The sequence below is a fragment of the Anser cygnoides genome, chromosome 5 (assembly GCF_040182565.1).
Source record: "Anser cygnoides isolate HZ-2024a breed goose chromosome 5, Taihu_goose_T2T_genome, whole genome shotgun sequence".
In the NCBI taxonomy this organism is placed as follows: Eukaryota; Metazoa; Chordata; class Aves; order Anseriformes; family Anatidae; genus Anser; species Anser cygnoides.
In genome coordinates, this window is record NC_089877.1 from 4,461,431 (window position 1) to 4,478,404 (window position 16,974).

The 16,974-nt window shown below is 38.8% G+C and overlaps 1 protein-coding gene across 7 annotated transcripts in view; it reads left to right on the forward strand.

The window, feature by feature from the left end:
• INSC (INSC spindle orientation adaptor protein) overlaps positions 1 to 16,974 on the forward strand; it is a 145,239-nt gene that overhangs the window by 11,612 nt on the left and 116,653 nt on the right. Inside the window, exon 1 of one of the 7 annotated variants that reach the window (XM_066997435.1) lies at positions 6,368 to 6,953. The exons of 5 other annotated variants lie outside the window; for them this stretch is intronic. In XM_066997435.1, coding sequence (XP_066853536.1) covers positions 6,776 to 6,953 — 178 coding nt within the window. In that variant the 5' untranslated portion in view covers positions 6,368 to 6,775. Of the gene's footprint in view, positions 1 to 6,367; positions 6,954 to 16,974 lie in introns of those variants that run through there. One more of the 7 variants, XM_066997434.1, reaches the window with a different exon arrangement.

The window sequence follows — 16,974 nt, forward strand, 5'->3', positions numbered from 1 at the left end:
AGGGAGGTGAAATTATTCATGTCAATCTTGTTGTTTGTTTCTATTTTCAGCGGAATTTTATTTGCTATTATCAAAACCTTAGCGCAAAAGCTACATCACAAAATAATAGTAAATAAAACTTACAATAAACAAAACAAAAACTTGTTTAGCACCGTGAATCCATGTACCGTTTGCCAAAGGCAGACTGCAGTTTAATGGGCTTTGAAAATAGAAACATTAAATTAATCAGATCTATTTCTATGGAAAATAAATGAGGCGATTCTTATCGCATGAATAAATTGTTCTGTTTTGCACCATGATTGCTTCAAGTACCATTTATGTAATCTCCTAATGAAAGACCTCTGTAACAGCCTGCACACCAGGTATGGAAACCCTCAAAATTCCCAATTCCTTTCAAAAGCAAATACAGTGTGTCAGAAAGGAGAGGTGAAAGAGGGGAAACAGTAAGGAGCTAGAACTCATTTCTTTGAGTAGTAAGAACAGTGAGCTAGCCAGGGAAGAAATGTCTTATGAAAAGATAATATGTAAAGAGTTTTTCACACTGCCTCAAGTTTTCTGTGTTGAAAGTATATTCAAGTAGTTAGAGGATTATTTCTTTATTTTATTTTATTTTTTTTTCCAATTTTAACATACTTCCTGTTGTTCTCTCCCTTCTCCCAGCCCTGGCACCTCCAAACTGAAATTTCAGGAATGGGCATGGGGTTAATTGGCTTAAAGAAAATGAGATATGGATACTAAAGAGGGAACAATGCAGCTCTTAGAATGAGCTGACCTATCACAGTACTGTAAAAGTATTCTTGTAGCTTTCAGATTGTATTAACTCATATACTCTATTAGTTATTAAATATACTAAATAATAGCGACTATAACTCTAGAGTTTGGAGAAATAATGAATAAAAATTTAATGTGCCAGATCAATCTGTTCATTGCTCATTATGGATTTGGTTCCTTAAACAAAGTGCCCATCAGTGCAGATGAGATCATATCTTAAATGCCAAACAAACTCTGTAACAGATCCAGGGCTGCAAAGCAATGCTTGCCTCCGTTTGTCCAGGCTGTAGGCTGCTGCTGCTTTTGGAAGTAAAATTTCAAGCTGATGCCCTTTTCCTTCTTCTCAGAAAGTGCCAGCTATCCAGAGAAAGTACAAAGGGCACAGACTGGAGTCTTGGCAGAAGGGAGACCTGTATTTTAGCTTAATCTCCGGTTCACTAGGGCTGAGCTGTTTCACAGTTTCCAGTAAAAACATCAACAAAAAAGTACACTTGTGACCAAGATTTCTTCTTTTCTTTTCTTTTCTTTTCTTTTCTTTTCTTTTCTTTTCTTTTCTTTTCTTTTCTTTTCTTTTCTTTTCTTTTCTTTTCTTTTCTTTTCTTTTCTTTTCTTTTTCTTTTCTTTTCTTTTCTTTTCTTTTCTTTTCTTTTCTTTTCTTTTCTTTTCTTTTCTTTTCTTTTCTTTTCTTTTCTTTTCTTTTCTTTTCTTTTCTTTTCTTTTCTTTTCTTTTCTTTTCTTTTCTTTTCTTTTCTTTTCTTTTCTTTTCTTTTCTTTTCTTTTCTTTTCTTTTCTTTTCTTTTCTTTTCTTTTCTTTTCTTTTCTTTTCTTTTCTTTTCTTTTCTTTTCTTTTCTTTTCTTTTCTTTTCTTTTCTTTTCTTTTCTTTTCTTTTCTTTTCTTTTCTTTTCTTTTCTTTTCTTTTCTTTTCTTTTCTTTTCTTTTCTTTTCTTTTCTTTTCTTTTCTTTTCTTTTCTTTTCTTTTCTTTTCTTTTCTTTTCTTTTCTTTTCTTTTCTTTTCTTTTCTTTTCTTTTCTTTTCTTTTCTTTTCTTTTCTTTTCTTTTCTTTTCTTTTCTTTTCTTTTCTTTTCTTTTCTTTTCTTTTCTTTTCTTTTCTTTTCTTTTCTTTTCTTTTCTTTTCTTTTCACTGATTGCTGTGGAGTTTAATTGCCTCAAACTGGAGCCAGCCTTTGTTCTGTTTTGCAGTTATTTAACCAGTGTGTATGATAGTTTGCAATCACTATGCAAACTATCATTTTTCCAAGTATAAAGTCACTGTTTCCCAGTTCTCACTGTGTTATCTGAGATACCACAACTATGTCCACACTCAGAAAGAGGAAATAGCTGTGGTGCATCACAAACAGTTGTGTGGGGAGTGTAGGGAAATATGTTTTGGGGGTTGTGTGATATCTGCTTTTGTGGAGCCAAATAATCATAAGCATCTTCAGGAGAGAACTTGGTTCATTGCACATACTGTAATGACTTTCCTAGGAGGACTTTGGATCAACTGTTCATTTTTAAGCGACATATACATGCATGTGGGAATGTAAATATTGGGAAAATTGTTAGCAAAAATAATACTTGGGTCACATTTAGTCATAGGCATGCATGAAAACAGGATCCAGGAGTCAAGAAGGATGGATATCTTATTCTTAGTAGGCAGTATCCACAAACACTGAAGTTAAAGCAGCTGTGCAGTGAGATGTCTTCCTACGGGAAGTGCTAAACCAGCAGATTGGCGGTACCAGACCAGGAGAAACTGTGCTGTGTTGGTATTTGTTCTGGGTTGCTCTTTGGCTTTCTGGAATTTGTAGAGTAGAAACTCAAATATGTGGTACCTAAAAGCAAAGCAAGAATAAATCCCTACCTTACCTTTTTGTCAGGGACTTGCTATTTATTCTTTCAGGCAATACGCAATCTGCATATGACACATTTCAAGTGGGAAGACAGAGGTTTCGTCATTGCCTGATCTCTGATACGCTGGGTTCCTGATGGCTTCAGTGTTGTGGAAACTGAGGGATATTTACTGATGGATTTAGATGTGTAAGATCTGCAGTAAATATAGATGCAATTTTAACATAACCTTACGCAAGAGGTTTATAAATTCTTCTGCCTTTTGACAGTGAATTACTAGGGATGTTGAAAAGTTACAGTCAATCTCTTTTGCCAAAAACTGTGGGGAGAAACTACAATGCAACCTTTTAAGTTTGACAGCTTTCTACTCTTGCAGAGATAATCTGTCAAGCTCATTTTTTTAATAAGAGATGAACTTTGCATAGGGATGTTGTTTAAGAGGTTGTTACGCAAATGTAGTATAAGATTACTATTCATTGCTCTATTTTTTAATGTTAACAGATGCATGAAGATATGACAATTATGTGCCTACTCTGTGATAGCTTGATACACTGGGATGGCCAAAAACTTCTGCTTTCCTTTTTTTCTATCGTGACAGAGCCTTTCACAGCTTTGGGACAGCTAGTAAACACTTGCTCCATTCCACATAAAGGGTGGAATCAGCTGCATTTGTTGTTAAATAAGAGTGTTGATTTGGGAAAGAAGTGACTAAAAGCAGCAAGGAAATCAAATCCTGAAGCCTGGTCATGACCACTGTGTGGCAGTCAGTCAAACTCAGGAAGTCTTGTCTCCTGCTCAAAGTTCTTTGTGGTTCAGGACATGCCTGTCATGGGTTTAGTCTGCTTGTCCATGTCTGTGATGTTTTCATGATCTGTTTATATTTCTCCTGGTCTGTTCTGGGGCTTTGCTCATGCTTGCATCTCTCACGGTGGCGTGGAAGCTGCAGTCCCTTCCCGCAGCAGCGCTGCCGCCCAGGACTTCCTCTCCCAAGGACCACACATGGTGTCTTACGCGGCTTCTGCTGTCAAATGAGGCAGCCACCCATGCCGAACTCGTAAGTGCCGATGAGGTACTTTGTCTCGGTGGCAGTGTTAATAGCGCATTAGTGCTGTGTGCCCGCCTAATATTAATGAGAGAAAAACCGGGCTGTATTTAAAACTTATATTTTATAATAGTTTTAGTGCTATTTTGAAAGATCAGGGAGATTCAAATGAATTGCTCTGCAAATTCGTTTATACAGTTAATCATGTTTATATGAAAAATAGTTAAACTGGAGTGGTTTCTCAATACGTTTATAAAAAATACGGTGGATAGGCTGTTAATAGACAAGTTATTGAAAGAATAATGAAGAGGTTTCATGGTAGAAATCTGTTTACTCACAGTGAAGGAAGATTTAGCTCTGTAGAAACGTCTGTAATCTCTTTAATTCTCTTGGATACTTAAAGCCTCTGTTAGAACTATCTGAAAGGTTTTATGCTCCATAAATTTATTGAGGGGTGAAAGTGCCTGGTGTATCAGTTTCACAGTAAGCTCACTTGTCTCAGAAGAGGGTTGCAGTATCAGGGAGGCCAGAAACCTCCAAGGTGTTCCTACTAAAGTTGGTTACTGCCTCCCAGTACAAGTACACTGTGCAAGGAATAAGCAAAGCCTCGCTGTGCATCCTGTTCTCTTTAATGGAGTCTGCAGAGCAAGAAGGGGAATTACCTCTAGCCAAAGAGGTAGCTTTGCCCATTCTCGTAGCCCTTTGAAAGAAGAGGCAGCTAGACAGTGAGTCGTGACTCTATTTCAGCAGTGGCTGTGTGCCTCCCTCAGGCTCTGAGCACTGTTTTGTAGTGTTGCCCTCAAATACTGTGCAAATGGATCAAAACCACCATGTGAATAAAGTAAAATACAAGCAAATGCTGAGAGAACTTTTGAGATGTTTAGTTTTTTTTCCCCACAATAAAATATTCTTCTGAAATAATAGAAGTGATGGAAGGGGATTCAGTGAGGTTGTTCGAAGGCTGAGCAGTTGACCAAACTTAAATGCAAGTCAGCTCTGTTGACAGGAACCCTTTGTGAGAGACTTAGTGTTTTTCTTCAATTAGTGCTGATCAAAATTTGTCTTGGTATACTGCAGTCTGTGCTTACAGCATGGGAAAAAAAAAGTATTGTCAAAAGAAAGCTAAAGATAGTACTACAAAACCTGCTAGGCCTTTCTGTGTGTACGTGAAGTTTATTACAGCTCTACCACAGAAGAGTAAAATTTAGAGTTTAAAGTGCTGCTAGAAATGGTAAGCAATAATAAAATTAAATCAAGTGTGAAGTAAGATTTTCTTATGATGCAGTATCAAAATAATATTCTCTGGTCCTATGAACCTTTGGTGATAAAAAGAAGTGCTTGTGCTGACAAGTCAGCAGGTCACTTGATAAATAAGGCCCACAAGAGTGGACTGTTGTATTCATTCTGGAGAGTCCTTATCACTCCTTTGGGATGTGAGCGTGGGTTGAAGTTCTCTTTGAGCATTGTTATGCTGGCTGCTGCCTTCCAGTGGTATGAAAGATGTTTCTTGTTGGGTGGATAAATGAATCATAGAACATCCCAAGTTAGAAGTGACCCACAAAGATCACTGAGTCCAACTCCAAATGAGATTAGTATATGCCAGGCCGGGATCTCATGGCCATCTGCGTGTACTCGTGTTGTTCCATGCATGTGTAGGAAGTTTGAAGCTTCTGGAGAGTACTAGGCTGCAGCATTTAAGTACTGTGACCATGTCTCTGCAGTAGGTGCACTTCACTTACACAGTGCCAGCACAATTTTATGTATGGTAGAGCTACATGTGGGATTTCAGCATTATGGCTATGTAGCACATGAGCAAAAATATTGGGATGTTTCATGTATTAATGGGTTCACTGTGTGTTGGGAGATACCTGATCAATGGAAGGACTCCTCAAAAGTTCTGTGTGTGAGATTTCAAAGTGACAGAAGAAGTATATATTCCTGCTTTACACATGGGGAATTGCCTGTGTAGGGTTTTGTATTTTTCTTGCTGGGTAAAGAGGAACAGGCGTGGTAGGTTAGTACTAGAACCAGGGAATTTTTGAGGTTCTCTCTCAGTAAGACAGTGGCAGAGTTATACTTGTGTTTTCAGGCAAGGTTCATGCTAAACTGTTTTTTAAAAATTACTTAAAGGGAGGAAGATACTTAAATACTTCCATATGCTTTTTCCTTGTAACATAGCTTCCTACTGATTGTGTGAGTTGTCATTTTTGATGTTCAAAATACATGTTTGTGCAAATAGTTCCTGTATAAGGCAATATTTCAAGGGATCAGAAGGCTGAATGATGAAGAGGCAGGTGCTTGTCAGCCACTGTGCTGTCACCCTGGTGTGCTGACACCTGGTTCGTGTGTTAGAACATTATCCTCCTGACAGCCGCATAGCCATTATCACTCCTTGCTACCAGAAGGGAAAGTATCTGGAGAGATTCATTAGGGTATTGGTAAAGAAGAAGACAAAGTTTCATATAACCAAAACAACTTTAATTTGCCATCCCTTGTTTTTCTTTTTACTAAATGGTAAACTAATTATCATCTGAATTTGAGTTGTAATATTATTGTCCTGTACTCAACTTCTTATTCACAAGATCACTGCCACTTATGCTCTTTTTTACTGTGTGAATCTATATTGCCATTTTCAAGACCACTGTTTGCCTGTCAGCTATGTTTTTTTTTGTACTATTTCTTCATTGCAACACATATCTGAAGACGTGGTTGTTACACATTCTGTTTCTAGGATGAAAGCAGTGGAAGTCTGTACAGCATATTGCTGTGTCTCATTTTATCATTTGAAATAGATTGCCAACTACAACCTGTGTATATTTAATTAGTCTAAAAAAAAGTGATTTGGCCAAATTTTCCTGTCTTAGAGTTATTCAATTTAGTCTAATAGTCTTTAACTGAGAGTTATGTTCACACAATGGAGGATAAAATAGACTGGAAGTTTTTTCACTTCTGTATAGTTTACTGATTAAATGGCAAATGAAAAAGAAGAATAGTCCTTTGCTACTTAATGTTTCTTGTTTTGTAGAAGGTAACACACAAGCCTATATTTCAACAAAGCAGAAATTTTCTTTGTTTGACAAAGAACATGCTCAAATCTCAATGAAATAAATAAAATGCCTTTAGCATATGCTCTATATCTTCCTGGCTTCCTGTTTTGCTTAAGTGACTTACGGGGCTGTGTGGGAACCAGGAATCAGACTGGTGCTCTAAGCAGAAGACCACGTGTGTCCAGAAAAGTGCCTCACTTCCAAACGAGCTACCAGGAGCTGCTGCTTCCCAACGGCCGTTCAGGTAGGTATGCTGTGCAGCCATTCCTAGCAGGCATTAAGAAAGGTTTCAAGTCTAAGCAGTCACAAGAGGGGGCATGTCCTTTTCAGTATTTTCTTACTGAAACTTTCTGTACGAGGTTTCTCTTTAATTTCTTCAGGAGCTATGTTGAAAGCTTAGTAACCACTTTTACTCGGTGCATTTTAATGGAAAAACAGCAGCTGTTCCAGTCAAGTCTCAGGTGGCCCATGCTCCGTACCACAGGGTGGCTGAAGAGGTTGAAGGCAAGCAGTGAAGGACAATGCAACTAATTTCAGTGAAGATTCACAAGCAGCTTAGCTGAGAAGTGCTGAGGTTGCTGGCCCTAATGTAGCAAAGCACTTAAGCAGGTGTCAGATTTTAAACATGTGAGGTTTTTCATTTTGGTTCCTATGAACATCCTTAAGTACTTAGCTGGACTGGGATCCTGGCAGAACTGAAGCCCTGGATATTTTTGCACATTAAGCAGTGTAAGTTTAAAGCAAGAATTTCTTTGGATTTACAGCTGTTTTCTTAGGTTATATAACACAGATATGTTATTTTTGTTTGGTTGCTCTTTTCCCCTTGTTTACTGTTTCTGATAGTATGTAAGATTCTACATTATCTTGCTATTAGATATGCAAGCATGTTTAAAGGGTTTTGTAAAAAAACCCCACGAACAACAGAAAATAATCTCCTTCCAGAGCTTTGAGGCTTTTGAAAGAGAATTGCAATCTTGTTGAGTAAGTCAGAATAGAGAAGGAATTATTTGTATTCTGGCCTGAAAAAAGAGGTGAGTTTGAGGGCTGCTATATTTCTATATTGTCACTTAGCATGAAGCCAAAGATAAAGCACATCTAGCAACAGCTGATCGTCTTGCCTTTCCTTTGAAACAAAATGTGTTCAGGTAAAAACTTGCAGCTAACAGCAAACCATCATAAATGATGTATTAGTTACATTAGAAAGCGAGGGCTGTTGAGCTTGATTCTGCTTATGTTTCATGATTGCATTACATGCCCCTCTGTCTTTGGTGATGATACCTTTCCATTTTGTAAAGTTTCTACATGCATTCTTCAGGAATTGGGAGGCTGGATGGCAAATCCTGCATGCAATGAATTTTTAAAAAGGTGTTTATAGCATAAACTAGCTGGATTAAATGTGAATGACTTTTCAGCATAGAACAGCATATGGTCCTGGCTGATGTGAAGAAAGCTGAACCAAGGCTGGGAGCTGTAATGATTCAGGCAGCAGGAACTGGACTGTGCTTGCCCACTTTGCACTGTTATAGCTTGCAGACTTCCTGTTGTGTTTCTTCTAAAGCAGATTTTTACAAGTTGATTGAGGGTCTCTTTTGCCCTCAGGAAGGGAGAATGCAGCAGTTCTTCACTGGATAAGGCGATTTTTCAGGCAGAGGGGTTTTGTTCCAGCTTTAGGTACACTCTCTTCCCAGCTTATGAGTCTGTCTGGGATATATGGACTTCAGCAGTTTCCAGTACCAAAAACTGGGCTAAGGAAGAAACTCAGGAGGATATGATTACCAGAAGAATTCTACTTATATTTAAAAAACTTAGAATGATTTTTTAGCAACTAAATGCTGATCTTTTGCAAATGAGCACCAGTACTGCTGTTCCTCCAGCCAGACATATATAAACTTGTAATTCCAAAAGCATGCCTGATAAGTCAAGCCCGAGAATGTGATACTAGTTGTGTTAATTGCATCATGGACCTGCCTATGATTTTGAGGTTACGCAGATTTTCAAAAGGGCTGAATTGGCCCTTTCACTTGTATTCTAAAAATTCTGTTTTGGTAACAAAACATGAGCTCAGCTTTCATTCCTTGCTTCAGCAGAAGTAAAGGGAATTGAGTCTGCTTTCAACATTACGTCAACTGCTGACCAAGGCTTTGGTTTAGTAGTATCTGATATTCCAGTGGTATCCAAACTAACGGGCAGGACACTGTTCACAAGAATGGCAAAATTAGTAGAGCCTTATACACTGTATGAGTGAAAACTATTTGCTTGACTGATTTGAAGTCAGTTTCTGAGTACATAATTATTGGATAGATGGCTGAGGTTGTACAGGTCCTGCAGATGGTATCCTAAGAGAACAACTTTTGAGGACTCTTACAAGCCAGTGTGAAGCCTGCACAGCAGCTGCTCCTTGACTCTGGTGATGGGAAGAAACAAGAGGGAGAGAAGCTGAAGGGAAGCATGTTGCCAAAGGTGCTGCATTATTTCTCATTCTCCAAATCACTGTCTCCACACGTTATAAGAAAAGTGGAAGGAAGTTTGAACAGATGTGGTTATACTCTGCCAGCACTGGGGGCTAGGTACACTAGCTTGAAATCATTTGCAAGGACATAGCTGGTGAATATGAGGATTAATATGTAGATATGAGGCAAATGCTTTTTTACTTCTGTCCAGAAAAAGAGCCATGTTAGTTGTCTGTTAGGATCATCAACTTTTAAATCTTGGGTAGAAATATAAAGTTACTAAACAACAACAAAACCAAAAAACTCCACCTCTCATTCTCCTCTATAGTGAGCCTATCTAAATTAATTATTTGTGACTGAGTAATGGTGAATTGACACAAAACCAACTGAATTGTCACCTCACTTGTTCTGTGACATTATATGTCTGCACTGTGTGCATGGAACTTGTGCCTAATGCCTTTTCTCTGGATTAAAAAGGAGAGGGAAAAATTGGACATCATTGGTTTTTATTTATTTATTAACAAGGTGTAACAGCATTCATCCCCTTCCTGGTAAGCCTATTAATTCAATGATACTAAATGTATCTTGGAGCAATTCTCTGACTTCAGCTCTGCCAGCTTCTTTGTAGTGGTTACTGAAGAGGGAGTGTGTAGAAGTGTGGCAGTTTCTCGGGTAGGAGGTAGGATTTAGTTTTTCCTTCAGAAGTATGATGGTGCTCAGTGCAGCGTACAGCTGCAATAAACCCATGCAAGGCTAGAGCATTTATTGCTTCTCTCCTGCTCTCCTCTCTGCAGGCCCACAACAGGCAGAAATGCACACAGATGTCCTTTAGTATGAAAAAGTGGCTCATAGGGTATCTGTCTGCTTGTCTGTTAGGACAACAGACATGGATTAAAAGACATAAAAGTAAATGTCATGCCTAAGTACTAAACTGGGTTTCAATGTTGTGAAAAACAAATAGAACTTGACATCTATATTGCATTAGTACGTTGGCTTCTCTCTTGTTTTTGATTCATAGCTTTGAAAACTACTTCTAAACACAAATGTGAGCCTTTTTATGTCATGTAATCCAAAGGTTCGGTTTGCTTTTAGAAGGAATGATTTCTTATTGACTTCTTGGTTGATCTGATTGCTTTTAAATTTTGCAGCTGTAAACATGGTTGTAATTGCTGCAAAACGAGGTGAACACCAGAGCCAAGATCTCAGTCTTTGACTGGAAGTGAACATTGCCTTTCTTCATAGTGATACGGATATCTGTATTTCATTTTCTTCAAGGCAGATTATTTTAATTAGTGCAGTAATTAATGTGATGTTTTACTAATTAATTTATTAGTTGAACATTTTGTGTGATCAAAATCCTTCGTAGCACACAGCTTATAGTAACTAGTTCCTAGAAATTGTTGATGAAGTAGCAAATCTTTAGGAAGGGCAACTAAATGTTTCTGCTTTTTGTGACGTGCCTCCAAAGTCTTTTGCTCTTAAAATTATTCTTCATATGCTCTAGCTAATAGTGACAAGAGAAATGAGTGTTTTCTTTACTGTCTGGTTGCTGATCACGTCTGTCTAGTTGTTAATATTAAAATAACAACTATATATCCTTTATAGAACTTTAGAAATGATAGTTCTGGCCTGTGCTCTGATCCTGCAGAAAAGCAGCTCTCTGTTTCTAATTACCAGCCCCATGCTGCAAGATAACAGACCAGTGTATAGGGGGAAAAAAAAAGCACAGCATTTATAACTTGGATCAAGTTCTCTGTGTAGGGAAGTGATACCCAGAGATGCTGCATTTTCTCCAGAGATGGCTCATTGCATCACATATACCCGTATCACATGTACCTCATATACATCACATATATCTAGGTCACTACCTACGTCAGCACAGGATATGAAAATTTCAGAGGAAGTACGTGTTAATAAACCTGGGTCATTGCACAGTATTTTTGGATTGTAGCTCTCTATGGCAAGGGGAGTGAGCCGTATTTTCATCTGGTATAAACTGGCTCTGTTCCGTGATTGCCATCTCTTGCTGGCATCCTTGCTGTCCTCCAGTAAAATGGAAACTGTTGCTTCACTCCAGGTTATGTTCTTAATAGATCTGTATTAAAACGTTATATTTAGTTTCAGAAAAGTCATTTTCCAATTCAGATGTCAGAGATCTTCTTTGTTAGCCTGGAAGCCATACATTTGACCCAGAGAATGAGTGTACATAAAATTTATAAAAGAATTCTGATGCCTTTTGCTATGTTTTCTTCATTTGAAAACCCGATCCTTTGAATTTGATTGATTCCTTGAAATATCTTGTTCTTCAACATCTGCTTCACAAGATCTTCTTTCATTTGGAGAAAAAACATATTTGAAAATTTGTTCACTGGAACTGAAAGACCTGGTGAACATCAGCTGTTTTAAGATTACAGATGAATTTCCAATGGCAGATGAAACAGGCATAATATATATATACATTAATTTTGGAGTTATCAGAAAGCTGCCATGAGAAAATATAAAAATATTGTTGGGAGTGATCTTTAAGGGCTGACTAGGTTCCATACTTTGCCAAGCATTGCAGTTGACAAAGCAAACCTATTCAAAGAGGCAAGCTCAGGAAGAATTAAAACTAGGTCAACTTGTACTCAAAGATCAGAATCTGAGTAACTTGCAAATGTTGACTTTGTTCACAAAAAGGAACTATACTGCCAAGCATACGCTGCTTATGGGATTTAAGCATGTCTTTCCCAAATGCAAGGGAGTTTGAATGCATTGATTGTGCCAATAGTGGATCTTTGTTTTTTTTTCCGGACTCCTGTTTGTTACAGGCCAGGTGCGATGTTTCAGGATGGGTGGCTGGCTGCTTTTTTGTAGGCACTATTTATTATGTGTCAAAAAAATCATTCTGTTATAGTGTGATGGATCAAGCGGCTGCAATGCTTGACGTCAATCCATGCAACACATCGATGGCAGACTGAAACGTGCTCTTGTTTCTTAGACTTGTCTTTACCAGTTTAATGCATTGATCTGTAAACTGTTAAGGTAGGCAAAGGCCTGCTCCTGAGAGACTGTATCTCAGTCCAGGGCAAGACGAGCACTGGGGTTATATCTCCTTTAAAAGCCCTGCAGTATTTAATGCCAGTCTTTGTCTTGGAGCCTGAAGAGTTTACATACTTTGTAATTGCTGTTTGTAAACTTAGTACTGAGATTGCAAAATAAAAACCAAGCCTGTCCCTTGCCTGCTGGAGCAGGCTTTATTTTCGCCTCATGCTCAGCTGTTTAGAACAGAAAGAAAATGGAGGCAGAAAAATGCCCAGTCTGTGCTGCAGACTGGGTTGCCTTTGCTGCTGTTAGCTAGCCACCATGATGTAGTTGTGCTACAGACTGCACTTATGTAAATTCTTGGTGTTTTCTACTGTCACAGCGATGGCTGTGTCTTATCCAAGACAGTTCAGGTGAGCAAAGCTGCTGCCATCCCCAGGACACTGTGGTCCCTGGGAAGTAGACCTAACAGCACCCAGGCAAACAATAGTAGCGAAGATGGTGATCTGGCTGCTTTAGTCCTTATGCAGATAAATTTTCACTGTTTACATGAAGTTCCCCCCCCCACCCAAAAAAGAGATCTGAATAGCTGAGATGCTCGTACTGAGAAAAGAAAGACAGAAGGCAAACTTGAAAAAATAATTTCCCAGTGCCTTTTTTATGTTCTATTTCCTGTCTCTTAAGAAACATACTTACCTTTAATTTCTTTTGGTCCTATTATTTCTATCCATTGTGGTCTCTCCCCTCTCCCCCACTCTTATAGATACTCTGCCAAATCCAGAGTAACGTTAAAAAAAAAATAAAGAAAATATACTAACTGTGTTTATACTGAGGAAGTGGTTTCCTTAGAAATAGCAACCATATGAAAGCTATAAATGCTGATACCAAAACTATAGTTGAATATATGGATGTGGGCCCTGGAAAAAAGGGAAATGGGATCTGTTTGCTAGCTAAAAGGAAAATCGTGTTGCTGCCTAGGATTTTTGCCAAATCACAGCTGAACTAAGATTACTTTAGGTGTGTTGTGTGGCTGTTTTTTTTTTTCCCCCTTCTTACTTTCTACTTAAGGTGCTCACAGAAACCTGGATATGGATGAAAGAAAGTCTGATTTGATTTTCTATTTTCATGGAGTCATTACTGGAAGGTTGGGTGTATGCCTGGTGACGGTGTTTGACAGCTAGAAGAGGTTACAGGAGCAATTGCTGGCAACAGAGAGGGGGCAAGAAGCTAGGAGATCGAGGAGTGTTAGTACACCCAGGGCTCCATCCCCCTGCCTTCTCCAAGTGCCCATGCTAATCAGCAAATCTTCCTGCTAGCCCTGGGTTACATGGCCAATTTAATAAAAATTCAGCATTGAGTCTCACCCTGACAAAATGTTCATTAGTGATCGTGAGGTCAGCACATACTTGGAGCTGGATTTCTCTCAAAATGTTACAGCATGGCCATACTACACAGAACTGTTGGATACTGATTTATATAGCAAGTGAGGTGTAGAGATTTCTGCATCTTTCAAGCAACAGAGCCCCCCTAGTTTGTCTAAAGCACCACATTAATCAGTCTTGCATCTCAGCTTCAGAACAGCATCTGCAGGGCCATGATGACTGATGTTTGGAAAATAGATTTGTTGGTGCCAGTTTGGAGCTCTCACATGCATAGCATTGTATGGCATCACCCTGCTGATAGATGGCTTTTGGAATAAATATCTCTAGGTTGATTTTGAACTAGAAAGAGATTTGCCTTAGTAGTGCTGATATCTTTCTACCTTATAAGATATAAAGGTCTCAATATTCATATGCGCTTTATTTTTTCTGCTGGGACCTGCACGTGAATGCAAGTTACAAAATCAGTTAATCAATAGACTTCCTTTAAAGGAAAAAAACAGGAATGAATATACGGCAGTCATAAAAATGCTCTGGAGATTGCCCTCTAATGGGGATGAAATAGAAAGCAGAAATGATTAGAATTCCAGAAAACAGGGTATTCATTTATTTATAGGCATTTGAGTCTTTATATGCAAGATTTTGTAACTAACTTCTCAAAATACACTTGACTTTAAGCACTTCTGGAAAAATCATTAAATGAAGAAAAGTTAGGAGGATTAAAAGACAAAAAGCCAAATTATCGTGTTGATTTTCAAGAGAAAAATGTAGCCAACATGGATTGTCTGGTTGCAGGACATATGAATAACATGTAACAGCACTGTGCCTGAAATGTGTTCTCATCATTACTGAAGCTCCAGGGATTTACTGTCTCCAACAGACTGATATGCAAAGCTAGAAGCTTAGGGTGTAAGGAGGCTTTCTCATGTCACATCTTTTGCTTGTTTTTCAGACCAAATCACGGTCCCTTTCAATGCACGTGCCTCTCTAGAGTAAATGCTTCTTTCATATCTTTCTCATATCCTTTGAGACTGCTCTTGCTTTTTCTCCTCCCATTTCTAGCAACAAAGTATAAGACTGCAGAGAGCATTCATAAGACTTGTGAGGAGAAGGTGATTTCTGGTTGTTGAGGAAAAAATATTAATAAATAAATGCTAGCCTTCCACTTCTACAGACGTATTAAAAAGCTGCTGCAATTGTGGGAGACCTGGAAAGCCTCAGGGAGTGGTTCTACTTTGTGGTTGGTGCTGTAAAAAATGTTCTGTGTATGATTTATTTAAACATGTATGCATTATGAAATTAGGGAGAGGGGCCATTACAAGATAGCATACTCAATACCTCATATGGAAATGTTATCTGTTGCTTTTTTTTATCTAAGTATTACCATAGCTAGAAAATGATGTCAAAGGTTTTCAGAAAACACCCTCAAAACAAACCAAATTTGATGTTATGGGAGCAGGGTTGGGGGCACTAATCATTCTGCCATATTCTAGCTGATGAGTGCTCCTGGGCCCTGATGTCTGTTAATTGCAATATGAATGAGAGTGCAGTGCACCTGCATAAGGTGGAGGAGAGAAGCTGTGCTGTATTTTGATATAACTGCACCGTGTTCTGCCTCTCAGCAAGGCATGTCTGAATGTTCTGGAAATACTGGTTGTGAATCAAGTCTGTCTGGAGCAGTTAAGGTGCTTGTTCTGGAGAAATTTCTGAATGACAGGGACAGCAGGGACTCTTTGTAAGTGAGGATGAGGGCATGGAAGCTGTAAGTCCCTGTGCCTAAACGTTCCTCCCTGTGCCATCTAAAAGGAGGTGATGTCAAGTGACTCACCCTAGGCCAAGTCCTTCCTTCCAACTGATGCTCTTATTTTCTTGTCAGCCATACTAACCACATTCTCAAGCCAGCCAGGCCACACTGGTGCTGCTGGCGTGAGTGGCCTGCTGAGCTGTGCCACCAACACCTGCATGTGCACCTAGCACAGCCCATCACAGCTTGATCCCAGGGAGGGACCTCTGTGAGGAGTCAGGGAAAAAGAGGTGCAGCATTGGCTCCTCCAGCCTCCTCCAATTCAGTGTCTTCTAGCTTTGGTTACTCTAAGCAGCCTGTGCTGAACAACTGTTCAGAAATATGTATACTATTATGTACGCACAATATTTCATTTTAAATACTACTCAGAGAAGCTATGATGGGTAGCAGCTTTATTGGCAAGGTACCTTGAATATCTCAGTTGCTCTGGACTTTCCTGTTTGGCTATCTGGGGGATTTCAGAACTACAGAAATACAAATGTTAATTATTTAGTGAAGAGAAGTCCACTTTAGTGAATTAAACTATTAAAAATGTGGATTCAAATTCACACTATTCCTTTTTTTTTTTTTCCCATCTGAAATTATTATTATTATTATTAGTTTTGGCTTGCTGGGTGATTTCAAGGGCAATGCTAAATGTTTTCACTATCCTGAACTTCTTACTAGATGAAGACCTTAGCTTGCAATCTGGTTTAACTTAGTGCCTTTCAGGCAGGTAATTTTTCAGCCGAAAGTAACTGTGGAACTTCTCGGAGGATCATCGCATAGTTAAAGAATGCAAGTCTGAGCTGCTTGCTTGTGCACCAGGGGAATGTTAGCAGATATCAGTATGTTTAGTCTGAGAGCAGGAGGGAGAACAAGGAAGACATTGTGTGAAGAGGTGTAGGTAAAGCAGAGAGCCACTATAGAGACTGAAACACTGCAGTACTCCTTGCTAAGCTCTAGCATTGTTATTAGTATTACTTGTATTATAATATCCTCTAAAAAGTGTTTCAAATAGAGGGGACTTTTGAGTTTCTGCAAGTAATAATGGAGTAGCCTGTCTAGTAAGAATTGTCATGGCATCTGTCATTCAGAGCTACTGAAGATCTGGACCAATATTTGATAGATATATTTGGTTCTTGTGGAGCTAGGACTTAAAATATGATAAATCCTTCATAAGAGGGGAAGGTAGCTAGCAAAATAAGAATCAAATTGCAGAAAATTGCCCCTAGAGCGACTGAAATGCAGACCTTCCTTAGGAATTCAGGTGCTGTGTGTTGGAGGTGGCCAGCGCTTTTGCATATGTGGGCAAAATGTCAGTTAAGCCCACAGGAAGTCTAGCGGCAGTAAGCTGGTCTTCTGACAAAGCCCATCACTACAAACAGCTGGCTCATGGAAGTGCGTGAATACATGTGAAGAGTAGGAAGGGTTTCGTTGTGCCAGCAGGTTTAGAGGAGGTGAAACAAAGGAAAACTTATTAGTCCATTCTGTAGCCTTTCAAATATGCCCTTTGCATGCAGAAGCTGGCTAGAGTTGTATTTTGTTTTGTGATGCTCGTAGTCCCTGAGGCAAATTTCACTTGCTGGCGTAGGCAAGTGCAACTTCCATTAAACTTAGCAGAAGCTG